Source organism: Pseudoliparis swirei, chromosome 8 (genome assembly GCF_029220125.1).
Source record: "Pseudoliparis swirei isolate HS2019 ecotype Mariana Trench chromosome 8, NWPU_hadal_v1, whole genome shotgun sequence".
NCBI lineage: Eukaryota > Metazoa > Chordata > Actinopteri > Perciformes > Liparidae > Pseudoliparis > Pseudoliparis swirei.
In genome coordinates this window covers 3,771,553-3,790,005 of record NC_079395.1, presented here as the reverse complement: position 1 = coordinate 3,790,005, position 18,453 = coordinate 3,771,553, and the positions used below count along the sequence as shown (strand labels likewise).

Sequence of the window (18,453 nt, the reverse complement as noted above, 5' to 3'; positions counted from 1 at the left end):
ATTTACAAGAACAACAATCAATGTTTATTTTAACGTGAACTTACGACAACAAGGAACCTTCACTCTGCGCTGATTCTGGCGCCCCCCTGTGGACGAAAGTGGCGGTGTTTCCCTTTTTAGAAAAAACCCTCATACTACTACAGCAGAGGGGTCTGATGGTCTGATGGTTGGATACTTTGATGGTCTGGGTCTCAAGCGATGTGGGTGTTTTCGTGGGTCTTTAACAGAGAGGCGGAGCTTGAGACGGTGTTCATACGGTCATGGAAAACATGGAAAAGTCATGACATTTTTAAATGGTTATTTCCTGGCCTGGAAAAGTCATTTGAAAAAGAAAAGAAAGTCATGAAAAATGTGTTATATTCACATGTTAATTTACACGGTCACCATGTGTATGAACCTGTTCATTGGTCATGTGGATGAACCTGTTCATTGGTCATGAGGATGAACCTGTTCATTGGTCATGAGGATGAACCTGTTCACTGGTCATGTGGATGAACCTGTTCATTGGTCATGTGGATGAACCTGTTCATTGGTCATGTGGATGAACCTGTTCATTGGTCATGAGGATGAACCTGTTCATTGGTCATGTAGATGAACCTGTTCATTGGTCATGTGGATGAACCTGTTCATTGGTCATGTGGATGAACCTGTTCATTGGTCATGTGGATGAACCTGTTCATTGGTCATGTGGATGAACCTGTTCATTGGTCATGTGGATGAACCTGTTCATTGGTCATGAGGATGAACCTGTTCACTGGTCATGTGGATGAACCTGTTCATTGGTCATGTGGATGAACCTGTTCATTGGTCATGTGGATGAACCTGTTCATTGGTCATGAGGATGAACCTGTTCATTGGTCATGTGGATGAACCTGTTCATTGGTCATGAGGATGAACCTGTTCACTGGTCATGAGGATGAACCTGTTCATTGGTCATGTGGATGAACCTGTTCATTGGTCATGAGGATGAACCTGTTCATTGGTCATGTGGATGAACCTGTTCATTGGTCATGAGGATGAACCTGTTCACTGGTCATGTGGATGAACCTGTTCATTGGTCATGAGGATGAACCTGTTCATTGGTCACGAGGATGAACCTGTTCATTGGTCATGTGGATGAACCTGTTCATTGGTCATGTGGATGAACCTGTTCATTGGTCATGAGGATGAACCTGTTCACTGGTCATGAGGATGAACCTGTTCATTGGTCATGGATGAACCTGTTCATTGGTCATGTGGATGAACCTGTTCATTGGTCATGTGGATGAACCTGTTCATTGGTCATGAGGATGAACCTGTTCATTGGTCATGTGGATGAACCTGTTCATTGGTCATGAGGATGAACCTGTTCATTGGTCATGTGATGAACCTGTTCATTGGTCATGTGGATGAACCTGTTCATTGGTCATGTGGATGAACCTGTTCATTGGTCATGAGGATGAACCTGTTCACTGGTCATGTGGATGAACCTGTTCATTGGTCATGTGGATGAACCTGTTCATTGGTCATGTGGATGAACCTGTTCATTGGTCATGAGGATGAACCTGTTCATTGGTCATGTGGATGAACCTGTTCATTGGTCATGAGGATGAACCTGTTCATTGGTCATGAGGATGAACCTGTTCATTGGTCATGTGGATGAACCTGTTCATTGGTCATGAGGATGAACCTGTTCATTGGTCATGAGGATGAACCTGTTCATTGGTCATGAGGATGAACCTGTTCATTGGTCATGTGGATGAACCTGTTCATTGGTCATGAGGATGAACCTGTTCATTGGTCATGAGGATGAACCTGTTCATTGGTCATGTGGATGAACCTGTTCATTGGTCATGTGGATGAACCTGTTCAGGGACACATTATCTTCAGGTGGTCATTACATAATTCTGCGTCATTGTTTTTGTTAAATGCTCAAAACCTCCATTATACTGAGAGCGATGGGATGATTTCATAACTGCCATAACAACCATAGTGGGCTTTACTTCCATGACGACGAGGGTTGTCAAATTTCTCTTGCCCCCCCCCCCCCCCCCCCCGATCGTACATTCAGCTTTTTTTGGTGATATTTTATATTCGTTTATATTCTTCCTTTCTTACACATTGGGCCTTTATTTCCATCGCCGTCTTCCTACCTGACCTCCCTCTGACTGCAAGGCGACACCCACCCGCCACCCGCCACACACCTAGAAGTGGAGAGAGAGAGGGGAAAGCAACACGTGACACTTTAGCTTATTATTAAAGATAGTCGGGACACTTTTCAGGCACAGCATTGTCAAAATTAAGCGTGACACCTTTTTCTGATTCAGTGTAAAGCACAGGCGTGCATAAGAAGTGGACGTAGTCGTGGTGACGTCACCCGTTTGTGGACTGCCCTTTTGAAGCCTCGAGTTCAGCGACTACGCCGTCGCCATCTTGAAATACGTCCGTTTTGTCTACCTGGCCATCAGATGGAAACTCTGGCAACAGCGTTTATTGACATGTAAATCTCTCCAGAGATGAACGGCAGCTCGACCTGATTAACTCACATGTTGCATATTTATCAGGCTCCTGTTCAGAAAGAAGGACCAGAAATTAGTGTGTGTGTCTGTGTGTGTGTGTGAGTGTGTGTGTGTGTGGCACAAACACTCCATCTAAATGACTTAAATGCTTCTAAATACAGTTTCTGTTGGCTGGACATGTCTTAAAATTAATAAAAACACCTTGAAACTATTCATTTCTTTACTTTAGTGACTTGATACAACGTGATAAAGATGAGCACAAGCCAAAGACTCAGAGGGTGTAATCTGGCAACCATTTTACCGACGCTTCCTTTGTTAACATGCGATCCGACGGAGACGGTTTCTCTGACCAGGTGACGGTTCCCGAGCTCGAGAAGGGGTCATCCAGTAAGAAATGGACGAATCGTCTCCGGCAAGTTATTGGTGGCAACACGAGTGTGTGTGAAACATACGGCGACCATGAGAATGGGATGGCTGGTGGAGGAGTCGGCCGTGTCCGGAGCGGAGGATTGAGTCGCTCCAGACAAATAAACTACAAACAATATCAAAAGAGTCAAAAAGGAAAACAAAACGTTGCTCCGTAGAGCCCAACAACATCATTCCTGACTTGAGGAACAGCAGTTTGACAACAAATATTTCTTAAAGTGAAGCTCTTCGACTCGCTCAAACCGTTTCGTGATTCATTATTCATGTTTATTAAAAGTTCCCAGCTTCTAAAATGTAAATAAACTGTAAACTGAATAGCGGAAGCTGCCATTTAACCTGTATGCAACTTATTACCTTCGCATTGAAAATGTTGAAGGTTGAATGTTGAAGGTTGAAGGTTGTTTTTGATCGCCGTGTATTTATTTATTTATTTGTATGCGTGTTACTCGCATAACTCAAAAAGTATTAAACCGAATCACATGACATTTGGTGGGATGATTGGTTATTATCCGGGGACCATTTGATTCGATTTTGGGATCGATCGGGTCAAAGGTCAAGGTCAAGGTCATGAAAAGGTCAACATCTTCTTTTTACCATAGCGCGGTAAATTTTTATCTAAGTGGCATGCAACTAATGCCTACATGTTCATAATTCAATGCCCAATCTTGGGATATGCGAAGGTATGCGCTCTACCGAGTGCCCATTCTAGTTTTATTTTGTTTTCAACTGCAATAACTTTGCAACTTGCAGAAAAGTATTCATCACAGATCACAAGGACGTGTTGGCGCGTTGGCCGTATTTTAGGTTTAGCGCGCCGGCGTGATTTAAAAAAACAATGAACCCAAAGTAGAGCCGAGGCTGAATAGAGTTTCACTAATTTCACGAAAGGTTATGAAAAAAATCTATAAATGACCCAAATTGCATGGCGGTCCATCTTCACGCTTCATCAATCAAATGTTTCATATTTTTTCAGATCTTTAATATCTGGTCAGAATTTCATGCCGATCTGTCCCGGAGCTCCCCCCCCCCCCCCCCCCCCCCCGTGGGGCCCGTCGGGCGGAGTGACAGACAGCTGGAGCCGCGCTGGTGTCGCCAACCGGCCGCCTGGGGATGACGAGCAGCGATCATTAAAGTCTCGTCTCCCCTCTCGCTGTAATTAGGCCATGTTCTCCTCCTTTCCTCGGGCCTTATTATTCAGAGCAACAGATGCCCCTCTTCCACGTTTTTTATTTTTTTAACCCCCACCCCTCCTCCCTCCCCCACCCATCCACACCCCTCTTGGCTTATTTTACAGCCGTGTCCCTTGATGGCTCGATGCCTCTACGCACGCACCAATAATCCTTTTCTTCTCCTTTTCACGTTTCCCTTCCACTTGACCCTTTTTTTGGAAACCATTGTTTCTCTCTCTCCCTCGCTCTTTCGCTTTCTTTCTTCTCTCCCTCCCTGTTGTTTTTCCTCTCTCCCTTATCCACCCCCCCCCCCCCCCTCTCTCTCTTCTGCCTTCATCTGCTCGGTGTCAGCCCCACAGGCCGGCTGTTATGTAACAGTCAGGTGATGAGCCTGTTGACGGGCCTTAAAGGCCCAGCGTCCCCGACAGACTAGCCGTGTGTGTGTGTGTGTCTCAAGATTTGTCCTATTTTAGTTTGTAATCTCGTTAACAGATAATCGGTCTTTTTGTTGTCCTGAACATCAGTTTAGTGACCAGCTTAGAGGGAAAAGTCATATCGGAAGAACAAGCTTGTGAAATGATCTGAACGCAAATCGATATAAACTGTTGATTAAGGAGCTATAACTGACGGATATTTACCCCACCTCAATGACACATAGTTGCTCGTGTTGTTTTTCAGTCTCGTAGGTCAACTTTCTACGAATTAATTTGTTGTTGTTGTTTTTCTCTCTCTGCCGCACACGTGCAACGCCATCGTCCACAAGCGCCATTAAAAACCAAAGATCAAAGATAAACGCAAACAAATAAATCTTTTTTCACAAGTACGCAAGGCTCAACGGCAACAGCTGCCAGTTTGGCAATCGCCAACCATTTTCAGAAATTGGCATCCAATTCTCGGCCTTTTTGATCGCCGTCTCCGGAAACCACTATTTAAGATTTAAAAAACGGCAAAAAAATATTTTTGAGTTTCTGTTGCATTGGTGCTGTACGTGTTGATGTCACAGCCAGACGAAGCAGCACGGGCGTCGATTATAGATATTTTTTACTTGACTGTGGGGTGAAAAGTTTGACTTGCAGCATCAACATCACAAACAAACATGAACCAGACGAACCGGAACGAAAACAAATAAGGAAACGAGTCGACTAGCGGCGGGGGAGGTGGCAGAGTGTGGCCCGATCGCCACTTTTACACTTTAGTAAAGACTCGCAGACAAGTGGGTTCCTAAATTCCCGCGGGGCACCGGCGCGGCGCCGTTTGGCGTCCGGCCAACGAGGCGAATTTAGCTTCTCCCTGCCAATGTATTATTTTTTTCCTCCACCTGTCCATATTATGTCCGTCTTTTCAGTCTCGCACAATAATTTGAGGATCAAAAACAATCTGGCTCTCCACGTTTTTCGTGAATCCCATTAAAATAAAAAACGACCTCCCACTTAATTGCCAGAGACGTTCGCGTGAGAACGATGCGAGGGCCGACGTGAATTAGCCGGTTCCAACCGAGGTAATTATCGACGCCTCCTGTATTCCCAGTGGGCCTCCCACAATGTCGCCCACTGGCACTTCACAAGCGACGCATTGTTTGCGCAAGCGCGCACCCCCTCGATTGATTATGCGCCATTCAAATAGGTCGTGTCGCATCTTCAGCGCGCTAATCATTGTCTGTGTAGCTCTGTGGTGGATCACGCCGTGGAGAGAAGAGCACTTTTCATTGTCAGCGGCGACCTGTTTATTTTTTATATATTTTATTAATGTATTTCCACAGCGCAGTGGAATTAGTGCGTCTAGATTAAAAGCCTCCTAATTTTTTTTTGCATTTGACATGTCACAAAAGAGAGGCGGCGTTGAGACAACTTGGACGTCTCTGACATCACGAGCGTTCAGAGTGAATTTACTTAGAAGTGAGAATATGGCGGCGGTTCCTCGGCCTCGTATTGCAGCAGTCGGCGTGTAAATACGAGGCGACGCCGTGGCTGTGGTTATATCCTTCTATACTTTGTACCTGTCCTAACTTTCACCTTCTCTCTCTGTCCAGGTGCTGATTTCTGCTGAAGATGAGTAGTGGGGGGGGAAACACCCCCGAGCCCCTCGGAGGGGGAGAGTCTCTGAAGAGGAAGGAGTGCCAGGTGGACCTCCTGCTGGGGCCCAGGTGAGAGCACCTTTGTCTATCCTCGGGCTACATCCACAGGAGTAAAACGATCGCCGTCCACAGGGCGACCTTTTGAAAAAATTGCATATCACATGACCTTTTCTGGGGTTTACATGCAGAAAATACTGTCTCTCAGACGCTTGAAAATCCATCATCCAAGTTGGCTGTTTAGGGTCATGTGATCAGGGCGTGACGAATCAGGAAAGGACACATCAGGACCACTAAGACCCGACCCAGTGCCTTAGAGCTCCGTCACTATACGCTACAAGGGTGTAACGAGGGCATAACGAGGGGTTAACAAGGGCGTAACGAAGACGTAACAAGGATGTAACGAGGGCTTAACGAGGGCTTAACGAAGACGTAATGAAGATGTAACAATAATAACTTTATTTATATAGCACCTTTAAAAACAATGTTTACAAAGTGCTCCACAAAGAGTCAAAGCCAAACAATTGGAACAGCAAGAAACCAATATTACATTTACAAGTATATTAAAAATTAAAAATTAAATGGATCACTCAAAAGCTGCTCTATAAAAATGGATTTTAAGAAGTGATTTAAAAGAAGTTACTGATTCTGCGAGCCTTATCCTCTGGTAGGTCGTTCCAAAGTCGAGGAGTTCTAACAGCAAAAGCACGGTCACCCTTTGATTTAAGCCTCGACTCCGGAACGGCCAGAAGGGCCCCACCGGAGGATCTAAGGCTGCGTGCATAAGGGGCGAACAACTCAATGATGTAGCTTGGAGCCAGACCTAGACGTGCTTTAAAAGTGATCAGCAAAATCTTTAAATCAATTCTAAAACGAACAGGGAGCCAGTGGAGAGAGGCCAGGACTGGGGTAATGTGATGTCGTCTGTTAAAACCAGTAAGAAGCCTAGCTGCTGCATTCTGGACTAGTTGGAGGCGGGAGTTAGATTTTTGATTAATGCCGGAAAGGAGGGAGTTGCAGTAATCTAGTCTTGAGAAAATGAGTGCATGAATGATTTTTTCCAGGTCTGACTGTGACAGTATCGGTTTAATTTTTGTAATGATTCGCAACTGAAAAAAGCAGAACTGGACAATTTTTTAAATCTGTGATTCAAAATTCAATTGCGAATCAAACGTGACACCCATATTTCTTGCAACAAGTGTTAAATAGGCAGCAAGGGGACCAAGTTCACTATCGACGATACCGGTGTTATTGTTTGGGGAATTGAAGACTATCACTTCTGATTTTGAGTTATTGAGTTGGAGAAAGTTTTGTGCCATCCAGCAGTTAACGTCAGAGAGACAATTTAAAACAGCAGCTAGACTCTCTGGGTCACCTGGTCTCAGCGGAAGGTTTATCTGTGTGTCGTCTGCATAGCAATGAAAAGATACATTGTGTCGCTGGAGGATTTGACCAAGTGGAAGCATATAGATAGAAAATAAAAGTGGACCTAAAATTGAACCTTGTGGTACACCACAGGTAATATTAGTAGTGGAAGACGAGTGATTACCTATGGTGACCGAGTAAGATCTATTTAAAAGGTACGAGGAAAACCAGCCAAGTGCAGTGTCTTTGATGCCAACCCAGTTTTTGAGGCGATCGATTAAAATGGCGTGATCAACAGTATCGAAAGCTGCACTAAGGTCTAAAAGAATTAAAACTGTGCTCTCCCCCCTGTCTGCTGCTAAAAGAAGGTCATTCGTTACCTTGAGGAGGGCAGTTTCTGTACTGTGAAGTGCTCTAAAACCTGACTGAAATTTCTCAAATAAGTTATTCTGATTCATAAAAGCTAAAAGTTGCGTTGAAACCACTTTTTCTAAAAGTTTTGATAAAAAAGGAAGTTTTGAAATTGGCCTAAAATTGGAAAGAACAGATTGATCAAGCTTCGGTTTCTTTAAAAGCGGTTGTACGATAGCATGTTTAAAGGTTGATGGGAAAGTACCACTTGCTAGGGAGCTATTTATAATTCATAAAATACTTGGCCCTATAGTGTTAAAAACCTCCTTGAGGAATTTTGTTGGAATAATATCAAGGCTGCATGTGGCTGATTTCATTTGTGATATAAGTTGAGATAAAAAGGTCATAGATACTGGTTGAAAATGACTAAAATAGTTTTGAATGTCCCGACTGGCATGTAAAATACGGGTTGGGGGTGTAATTTGATGTCTTATTTCCTTTACCTTATTATTAAAATAAATTAAAAATTTCTCACACATCTCTTGTGAGGCATCAATAAAATGAAAGGAGGGGGGGTTCATGACTGTGTCTATGACCTTAAATAAAACTCTGGGGTTTGAATGGTTCTCTTGAATTAAATTGGAGAAGAAGGAGGTTCTTGCTTCTTTAACTGCCTTTTGGTAGTTGTTCAATGCATCTTTCCAAATTTGATAAAATACGTGCAGAGCAGTTTTTTTCCATTTTCTTTCCTTTCTCCTACAGTCTCTCTTAAGTTCTTTGGTGGCTTCATTTATCCAGGGCTGTGTTGTTCCGTTTAACTTTTTGATCTTGTAGGGGGCAACAGAGTCGAGAATAGTTTGACAGATGTCATTAAAAAGAGAGACCTGCTCTTCTGTATCTAAAATTTGATGATTAAAAGCAGGTAAAAAAGCAGCAGTAAAACCCTCTGAAAATTTGCTCGCAGACATGGAGTTAAAAACCCGACATCGGTTAGGTGTACTCTGATTTATGGGAAGTTGGGATAAGACCAAACTGAATAAAATTGCTTTGTGATCAGACACACAGATATCCTTAATTTGAACATTTTCGGGGCTGAGACCATTGTGCAGGACGAGGTCTAGAATGTGACCCTTTGAATGTGTTGGTTGGTGTATAGCCTGAGTGATGTTAAAAGATTCCAAAGTATCCATAAAATCTTTGACAAGAGTCTGAGACGGGCAGCAGACATGTATGTTAAAATCCCCTAAAATAAGAACTTTGTCATACTGTGACATAAAATAGGCTAAAAGTTCAGGATGTAACAAGGGCTTAACGAGGGTTTAACAAGGCCGTAAAGAGGGCTTAACGAGGGTGTAGCGAGGGCGTAACGAGGGCGCAATGAGGGTGTAACGAGGGCGTAACGAGGGCGCAATAAGGGCGTAACGAGCGCGTAACGAGTGCGTAGTGAGGGCGTAATGAGGGCGTAACGAGGACGTGATGAGCGCGTAGCGAGGGCGTAATGAGGGTGTAACGAGGAGTAATTACGCCATAACGAGGGCGTCACGAGGACACGGGGATGCTGTAGATCAGCCATTCCCAAAGTGTGGGCCTGCAGGTGGGCCGCGAGAGGTCATTTACAATAAATAAATAAAATGTTTTTAATTTTCAATTTTGAAAAGTTTGAAATGAATATAGAAATATTTATGATTTTAATTACGTGTTATTCTTTTATCTGATCTATTTTTGATCCGTGTCGTGTCTTGTATCTTGTCAATAGCGGGAAATCTTAGTTTATGTTTTGATCAGAGTTGTGATCAGCGCCGCCGCTCCCATAACGCGCACTACACGCTGTGCGTAGGGCACCGAGTCCTGAGGGGGCACACAAAATAGGCAACTAAAATAATCCTCATAGTTATAATAATTATAATGCCGATATTATTTCAGTATAGAAATATTAGGCGCCTTTTAGACATGTATATCACAAAACAGGCACAGAACAAGAGATATATTTAATCGCTCAGCACCCCCCCCCCCCCCCCCCCCCGTTAACACTTCTCGGGTCGCATCGCTCTGCCGTGATGCGCGCCGACACATCCGCGTGCATAGGTGAGCACACCCTCACTAGCACCACCCCCCCCTCCCCCCCCGTCGACAACGCTCGCCGTGGGGGCCGCAGAAGATTTTCAGATTTCAAATTGGGCCGCGGCATTCTTGAGTTTGGGAACCGCTGCTGTAGATGAATCGTTTTGTTGTAAATGTCTGCCAACCCTCTTCTCGCCCGGCAGCCCGAAGAGGAGCACAGAGAGGAGGAACCGGGAGCAGGAGAACAAGTACATCGAGGAGCTGGCCGAGCTGATCTTCGCCAACATCAACGACATGGACGACCTCAACGTCAAGTCGGACAAATGTGCCATCCTCAAAGAGACGGTGAAGCAGATCCGGCAGATCAAGGAGCAGGGTGAGCGTCCTTCACGCCGAGCCCTCTCTCTCGTCTTCATTCAACTCCAAAAGGCAGCGAGGAAACGATGTTAGCCGAGCGGAGAGAAGTTCAGAAGTTTAACTCCTCAGGAAAGAAGCGAGGGATCTGAGAGTGTTTGATCTCTCTCTCCGCTCCTTCGTGATGAAAGACACTCTCGTCTTTGTCTCCTCGTTCCCTTTTCTAGTCCATCTTGTGTCGCTCCTAAAGCATCTTTGGTCTTTCCTTTCCTGTGTTATCTCCTTGTTCTCTTTGCTCTTTGTCTTACACCCTTCCTCTTTCCTTTCCTCTCTTTCTCTCCTCGTATTTTTTCATCTCTCCTCCTTTCCTATCAATCCTTCACCCAACGACATTGTTTTTTTTCCTTTTCCCTTTTCCCCTTCCCCTCTATCTCCTCTCCCCACTCCCTCTATCCATACTCTCTTTCATTTCTCCATTATCTTGCTCCCTCCTTCCCCATTTTACTTGTATTTTCTTCAATTTCTTTTTCTTTTCTTTCCCCCTTTCCGCCTTTTTACTTCTTTCTCTTTTCCACCTTTCGTCCCTCCTCGACCATCTTTCCTGGCCTGTCATTTCCTCTCCTGTCATTTCCTCTCCTCCTTCCCTTTTCCTATCCATCCCTTGTCAACCATCTCTGTCCCTTCCTTTCCCTTTTAGGTCTTCTTCTTCTCTCCTTTCCTATGAAGCCCTCCTCAACAACGCTGGTCCTTTCCCTCTCTTTCTCTCCTTTCTCCCTTCTCATCTCCTCCCTCCTCTCCTCCCCATGCTTCCTCCCTCTTTTGTCCCCGCGGTCAGCCTGTTGGTGTCCACGTGTTTGTGCCTGAAAACAACAGCTGAATAAGCACACGCTCGTATACCGGCGTGGACGACGCACACAAGTCACGCAGCTGCCCGCTCCACCTCTCGTCTTCAGCCGGAGCGGTTCGTGTGTATTGATACCAAATAAAAGTGGTATTGAAGTAACGCAGCGATAGAAGCCAAACCGGCTGCAACGCGATGCATAATAGATGAAAGGACTCGCCGGCTTTTCTTTTGTGCAGCAGAAAGGTCACCTTGTGGGAATGCACGAGTGTTCAGAGGACACACAAACATAGACGCACACAGACACAATCAAATGTGTATTACGAATATATATGTGTGTGTGTGTGTGTGTGTGTGTGTGGCTCCAGAGTTTAACTGCAGGGTCATGTTGTAGATGTAGAGCGCACGTGTGCCTCCATTTCTCTCACCTCCACAGTTGTCGTAATGCTCAAACGGTGTGGGCGGGGCGGGGGGAGGATAGTAGATTCCAATAATACATGTTGTGTATATGTGTGCTGTGAGTGTGCGTTGAGCAGAAAAGCGTGCATGAGAATGCGCCACATGTAGCGTGACACAAACCTCGACAGGATAACCGAATAATGGGATTTGTATGACTAAAAACCAACGGGAAACCTCCGTTTCTGAAGATTTATAAAGAGTTGAAACTTGCATTCTCCCTAAATGTCCACCAGGGGGTGGACGTTATGATTTAATGGAAGTCTATGAGAAAATGACTCAACTTCTCTTGATGTATTCCCTCAGTAAACCTTTTAAACATGAGTTTATGTCTCAGTCTCTAGTTTCAAGTCTTCTTCAATACAGCATGATGTGATCATTTGTACTTTATGGTCATTTAGAGTCAAACAGATGATGAGTAGGCTTTAGGGGCGGGGCCACAAGGTGATTGACAGGTAGCTACGTGCTCCGTATCTCCTCCTCAGTCCAAATATGATCACTTGTTGTTCACATGTTTGCAAAAAAAATGGTTCCAAACGTCAGTCCACAAACCAACAGGTGACTTTACGGCCACTTCCTATTCACGGGTTCTACGGCAAGAACCAAATGAGGGTTAATAAAAAGCTCTGTTGACCGTTGTTCTTCTTTGTTGTTGTTGTTTTTCTTCATTGAACTTGTTATGAAGACGACGCAGCTGTGAACACACCGAGTGTCCACGACGATGTCGCACGCGTGGCTCGTTTCCCCCGTCGTTCGTTCGGCCTCTAAACCGTCATATTTATTGATTTTTTAAAAACAACAACAACAATGTACACTGCCACGGGAGGCTTCGCAGGCCAGCGGTACGAGCCTGGGAGCCGAGCGGGGGCCGGCCTCTTGCGTGACCGTACGTGTGTGCACTGCCCGTTACTGTGCGGCGATGCCGGCTCCCCGTTGTATACCTGCCAATCAGACCTCTGGGTTTGACGGTGCGTCCGCACATCGGTGGACTTTCCAATATAATGACATCAGAGAAAGAGCATCACAAAAAAGTAAAGGGGGAAAAGTAAAGAGAGCCTTAACTTGACAAAGAAAACCAACACACTGAGATAAACTTGTATGGTCGCAACCTGTCAATCACCCTGTAGCCCCGCCCCTAAAGCATCTCCTGCTTTATGGTCGGTTTGACTGTAAATTACCATAAAGTACTAAATGATGACATCATGCTGTATAGAAGAAGACTTGAAACTAGAGACTGAGACATAAACTCATGTTTACAATGTTTACTGAGGGAATGCATCAAGAGAGAAGTAGAGTCATTTTATATAGACTTCTATACAACTAGAGAAGTCGCCCCCTAGTGGTCAGGAGAGAGAATGCAGCTTTTAAACTCTTTAAGAAACCCTCTAAAACCAGAGACATGTGTTTGCAACACCTTGGTTTCATGTTTCTCATCGTTGTCTCTTCCAGAAAAATCCCCGGTGGCCGACGCCGAGGAGGTGCAGAAGGCCGACGTCTCCTCCACGGGACCGGGCGTCATCGACAAAGACGCCCTCGGGCCCATGATGCTGGAGGTGGGTGCAGCCCAACGTCACCCTGCCTCCTGAGTTTAGAGGTCAAAGTGACACCAGGACTGGTTATTCAAACAAGTTTCAAATCGACAACAGCGGCCTGTAATTGACCTACCTTTTTAAGCGCTGGCCATGTTGGACACAACAGAGGTGAAGACGTTTTAATGTAATGACCTGACGGGTCAGAATTTGCCGCGCGGCACGACGCCGGAGCTGGTGGGCCGTCTCTCTCACTTTAAATGGTGCTGCACTTTACAGTGACGCGGAGAGATAACGGTTCTTCTGGTTAGCGGCGACGCCGTCATCAAGCCTACTCCAGTGTGTGTGTGTGTGTGTGTGTGTGTGTGTGGGTGTGGTGATGTATAACATGCGACCCAATGAGGTATAAATACCTTCCTGAAAAGCCAGATTAGAAAAGGAGGGGAGGAGCCAAATCACATGCAAACACACACAAAAAATACACACACACACACAGATTGTCTATATATAGCTTTCTCCAGCCGCTATGTTGAGGTCTCTGCTTGGAGATAAATATCACGCTGGCCAGACCCCATCCTATTCTATTCTATACAGGCGTTATATGCGACACGCTAAAGGAAAAATCAGTCAGTACATACATGTGGAAAAATGCTGAGTTGACTGTAATTAAATAATGCAACAACAACACACACACACACACATGGCCTTGGCCTTACCTTACACTTTGCGTCACGATAAAACGCTTTAAGTTACCGCTTGGTCTTTTTTTTCTTGATGTATTTGAGAAGCTTTTAGATTTTATTTTTTAAATATTCACACATCTGATGTCCACACAGACCCTGAATCCTGAAAGAAAGACACTGTTTACGCCGTTGACATCACAATACAGGAATAAAATGTGAAGGAAAACATTTAAATTAGCTCGTATGCGATCACAAGCGAGGTGTCTTTTTGTGTTTCATGTATTTATAGCAAGTCATAACACTTCCACATTCATTTCCATTCATTCGTTTTAGGTTGAGAGTTCAGATGGACTTTAATTAACACTCAATCTCCCCTCTTTATCCCTCTAACCTCTTCCCTCTTTCTATTTGACTTCTTTTCTTTCCCATCCGGCCGGCCTTACGCGTCTGCTTCCCCTCCATCTTCCTCCTCCCCGTCTCACTTCATCATCTCGCTTCACAAACTTCTTCCTCTTCTGCCCATCCGACCGTCTTGTTTTCCCTCGTCCGCCGCCCTGTTTGTCTTCTCATTCTCTCTCTCCCCCCCCCCCCTCCCCTCAGGCGCTCGACGGCTTCTTCTTCGTGGTCAACATGGAGGGCAACATCGTGTTCGTGTCGGAGAACGTGAGCCAGTACCTGCGCTGCCAGCAGGAGGACCTGATGAACACCAGCGTCTACAGCATGCTGCACGTCGGCGACCACGCCGAGTTCATCAAGAACCTGCTGCCCAAGAGCCTGGGTAAGAGCCGCGGGGCCACGGGGCCCCTCGCCGGGTCCGGTGGAGGAGATCACCCGAGATCCTTAAAGGGGACACGTCATGAGAAACGGAACGGGAGGAACAACCCAGTATCTCTCGTGGGCAGCCGAGATCAGGAAGCATGTGATTCCACGAGCCAATCAGACATGGCTCCAACCTCCTCTGCATGTGACAGAGGAACATTATCATCTGCTGCCCCCCCCCCCCCCCCCCCCGTCTCCACCCACGGCTTACCAGAGATCCTCTCCGACAAAGATGCCACATTACAAGCTCCGCCATTGGTTAGAAGTGGTTTACACTTCCTGTCTCCCCCTCCACCGGGTTGTAAATGTAATGTGTGATGATAAAACCAGACTGGGTTACAGGGTTCTTACACATTTTGACCGATGGATTTCCAGGACTTTTCCAGGACTTTTCACCAAATTTCCAGGACCAAACTGAAGTCTCGGTATAAACATGAACATTTTAGAAAATGTTGCGTATTGAGAGCGTGCGCCGGCTTATATTTTGAGCGTCTATCTTTAAAAGACATATTAAATATTTCAAACTCGGCGTAAATAACAAATTTCCATGACTTTTCCAAAACTTTTATGATTTACGTTTTTTCCATGACTTTTCCAGGCCTGGGAATGACCATTTTGAAATTCCATGACCTTTCCAGGTTTTCCATGACCGTACGAACCCTGGGGTTATATTCGCACGATGTATTTGTGATTTTCTTTTGCTCATGTTGGATATTTACTCGGCCATATTTACAAAAATAGAGTCGACGCGAATGTCAGCCGCCAGATCTTCGCGAGAGTCTTGCGCTGAGACCGAAAAAAAGGTCGAGAACAAAAGCGTTTTCCTCCGTCTGCAAAGTCCGATCCTCTCGTCAGAATGCTCAGAACATACGTCGCTCGTGAAGAATACGTTCAATATTTTCTTTGCGTGACCACGGAGCAAAAGAATCGGTCGTTATCTGCGTTGGCGTTCACTTCATCGAGGTTAATGGACCCAAAAAGGGGGCGGGGCTCTGACGAAAATCACCCCAATTTACCTGAATGACGTGTTAGCTGGCTGAAAAAACAGTAGGATTATTATTATTATTTTGTAAGCAAATATTCTAAACAACAAAAATGTGTAACATTTTGGAAAGTGGGACACTGTATCAGTTTATTATTTTATTTATTTCAGTGTGTTGCCACTTAAGATGCCAAATCTGATACTCCATCTTGTTTTTTGGGGATTTTGTTGACAACCTCTTCTGTTTTTCTTCTCTTTAAAATGTCTTTCCTCCAGTCAATCATCGCGGCGGGGATTCGTCCCACAGGAAGAGCCACACGTTCACCTGCCGCATGTTGGTGAACCCGCGGGCCGACGGCGAGGCCCAGGCGCCGTCTGACCAGCAGGAGGCGGCGCAGCAGAAGTTCGAGACCATGCAGTGTTTCGCCATCTCCGAACCCAAGTCCATCAAGGAAGAGGGCGAAGGTATCGTCTCCAGTCTTTGATTCAAGCTTCATTTATAATCATTGTGCAACATATTTTGTATTTCTTTGATTTCTTGCCTCCTACATCTCTGTCTTGGTCTTTTATTCAGATTTTTTTATTTTGTATTCTTCTTTTCCATTTCCTCCCCCTCTACATTGTTCTGTTGCTTCTCTTTCGCTCTCTCTCGTCCCGCCTCTCTTTATTTGGCGCCCTCGTTTTTTCTTTCCACGCCGCCGTGTGTCGTTCCTCTGGCTGCGTTTTGCATCGCATACTAATCACGCTAATTATAGCGTAAACACGAGGGCGCGACCGCGTTCCCATCTGCGAAGTATGTGGATTTTCGTGTCCTGCATTTGCAGGAATTTCATAAGTATGTGGCGCGAGCTTACTGGATGTACTGAACTCTCCCAGAATGCATTGCGTTTCCTCCGACTATGAAAATGGTGAGCTGCAAAGCAGCCGTTTTATAGTCGTTCACTGTTTGGTAATATAATTAGGAGCTCGTCGTGCCGGCGGGTCACTTGGTAGTCACACTTAATCATACATGTACGACACTGATTGACTGTATGTTCTTCTTTTGTTCTTCTTTTATTCTTCTTTCTCCCACTTTCCCTCTCCGTCTTGACTTCCTGTCATTTTCCCGTCACTTTCTCGCTCCCCACTTTTCCGCGGTCTCTCGTGTCCTGTCCTCCTTTTTTCATCGCCGCTCCTCTCTACTTTTTTTCCCCTCCCATCCACCGGGAAGGACTAATTAGCGCGTGGCACTTTGTCAGCTTCCCATCTCATCTCATCGCACGCGTACACACTCGGGGAAAAGAATCCGTCTGGCAACTCTAATTTTAGATGTCTGACAACCAGATATCGTGCAAATCTGTCCCCACCGATGGGAGGAGGACGTCTGGTGGACAGATTGAGGGCGCGAGGTTGAGATTGGGGTTCGGGCGATGGGTTTGATTGGGATCGAGAGTTCTTGATATCCGCGTCGAGGCTGAAGATGCTGATTTCGGGGGCCTCAATATGGTCCAGGGAATGAAGATTCTCCCACCCAATGGATGGATTATAGATCGGGTCTCACTGGCACAAGGGTCAAGGGTCCCCCTGGCCCTCACCTCCTAAATGTAACTCTAAAAGACACTTTTCAATCAGGAAGAGACGCACAATGACTACAAAGAGGCACATGAAGACTACAAAGAGGCCACAACCACTGCTAAGATGCAAACACAGCTGCAAAGAGTCTCTCAACGACTATGAGAAGGGGAAGAACAAACTCAGAGACATAAACTGTACACAAAGGGACACAAAGTAACTTCAAAGAGATGCAAAACAACCACAAAGAGACACAAAACGACTACACAGACGCACAGCACCACCACAAAGAGACAGAAATCAGCCACAAAACGACGCAAAACGATTACAAGAAGAGGGAAAATCAACCACAGACAGAGAATAATTGCAGTAAGACCACACAACTACAGAGAGACTCAAAACGACCACAAAGAGACACAAAACAACCACAAAGAGACACAAACTAACTACACAGACACAGAAAACGACCACAAAGAGACACAAAATGACTACAAAGTGACACAAAACGACTACACAGACACACAACACGACCACAAAGAGACACAACGACTACACAGACACACAAAACGACTACACAGACACACAAAACGTCCACAAAGAGACACAAAACGACCACAAAGAGACACAAAAGCCCAGCACAAAAAGATAAGCCAGGGCCCATTGTCTCGTAATCCATCCACGTGCCACCAAAGGAAGATGGCCGCCGCGTCTCTTCCACGCTGCTCTTGAATACCCGTCGTGTCCCGTTGCATTGAGTTGTAAATGTGAGTCTTTAGTGACGGATTATTTTAAACCTGTGCTTTTCCAAACGGGCAGATTTCCAGTCGTGTCTCATCTGCGTGGCGCGAAGAGTCCCCGTCAAAGAGAGACCTGCGCTGCCCGCCTACGAGAGCTTCACCACGCGGCAGGACCTTCAAGGTAGGCAGCGGCTCCTCTTCACACGACCAGAAGGACCTGAGACTCTGTTCTCATCCGGCCCTCCGTCTGTCCAGGTAAGATCACGTCGCTGGACACCAGTCTGCTCCGGGCCTCCATGAGGCCGGGCTGGGAGGACCTGGTCCGGCGCTGCATCCAGAGGTTCCACCTGCAGAACGACGCCGAGATGTCCTTCGCTAAGAAACACCAGCAGGACGGTGAGAGAGCTTCAGAGACACGACCTCATCACATGACGACAAAGAGACACGACCTCATCACATGACGACAAAGAGACACAACCTCATCACATGACGACAAAGAGACACAACCTCATCACATGACGACAAAGAGACACAACCTCATCACATGACGACAAAGAGAC

General features: G+C 45.7%; 1 protein-coding gene across 7 annotated transcripts in view; it reads left to right on the top strand.

The window, feature by feature from the left end:
- LOC130198657 (nuclear receptor coactivator 2-like) overlaps positions 1-18,453 on the top strand; it is a 49,575-nt gene that overhangs the window by 14,284 nt on the left and 16,838 nt on the right. For 5 of the 7 annotated variants that reach the window (XM_056421908.1, XM_056421911.1, XM_056421905.1 and 2 more), the window contains exons 2-8: positions 6,123-6,236; positions 10,145-10,317; positions 13,042-13,145; positions 14,405-14,582; positions 15,882-16,070; positions 17,973-18,074; positions 18,149-18,289. In XM_056421908.1, the coding sequence (XP_056277883.1) occupies positions 6,142-6,236; positions 10,145-10,317; positions 13,042-13,145; positions 14,405-14,582; positions 15,882-16,070; positions 17,973-18,074; positions 18,149-18,289 (982 nt within the window). In that variant the 5' untranslated portion in view covers positions 6,123-6,141. Of the gene's footprint in view, positions 1-6,122; positions 6,237-10,144; positions 10,318-11,130; positions 13,146-14,404; positions 14,583-15,881; positions 16,071-17,972; positions 18,075-18,148; positions 18,290-18,453 lie in introns of those variants that run through there. The other 2 variants (XM_056421910.1, XM_056421912.1) reach the window with 2 other exon arrangements.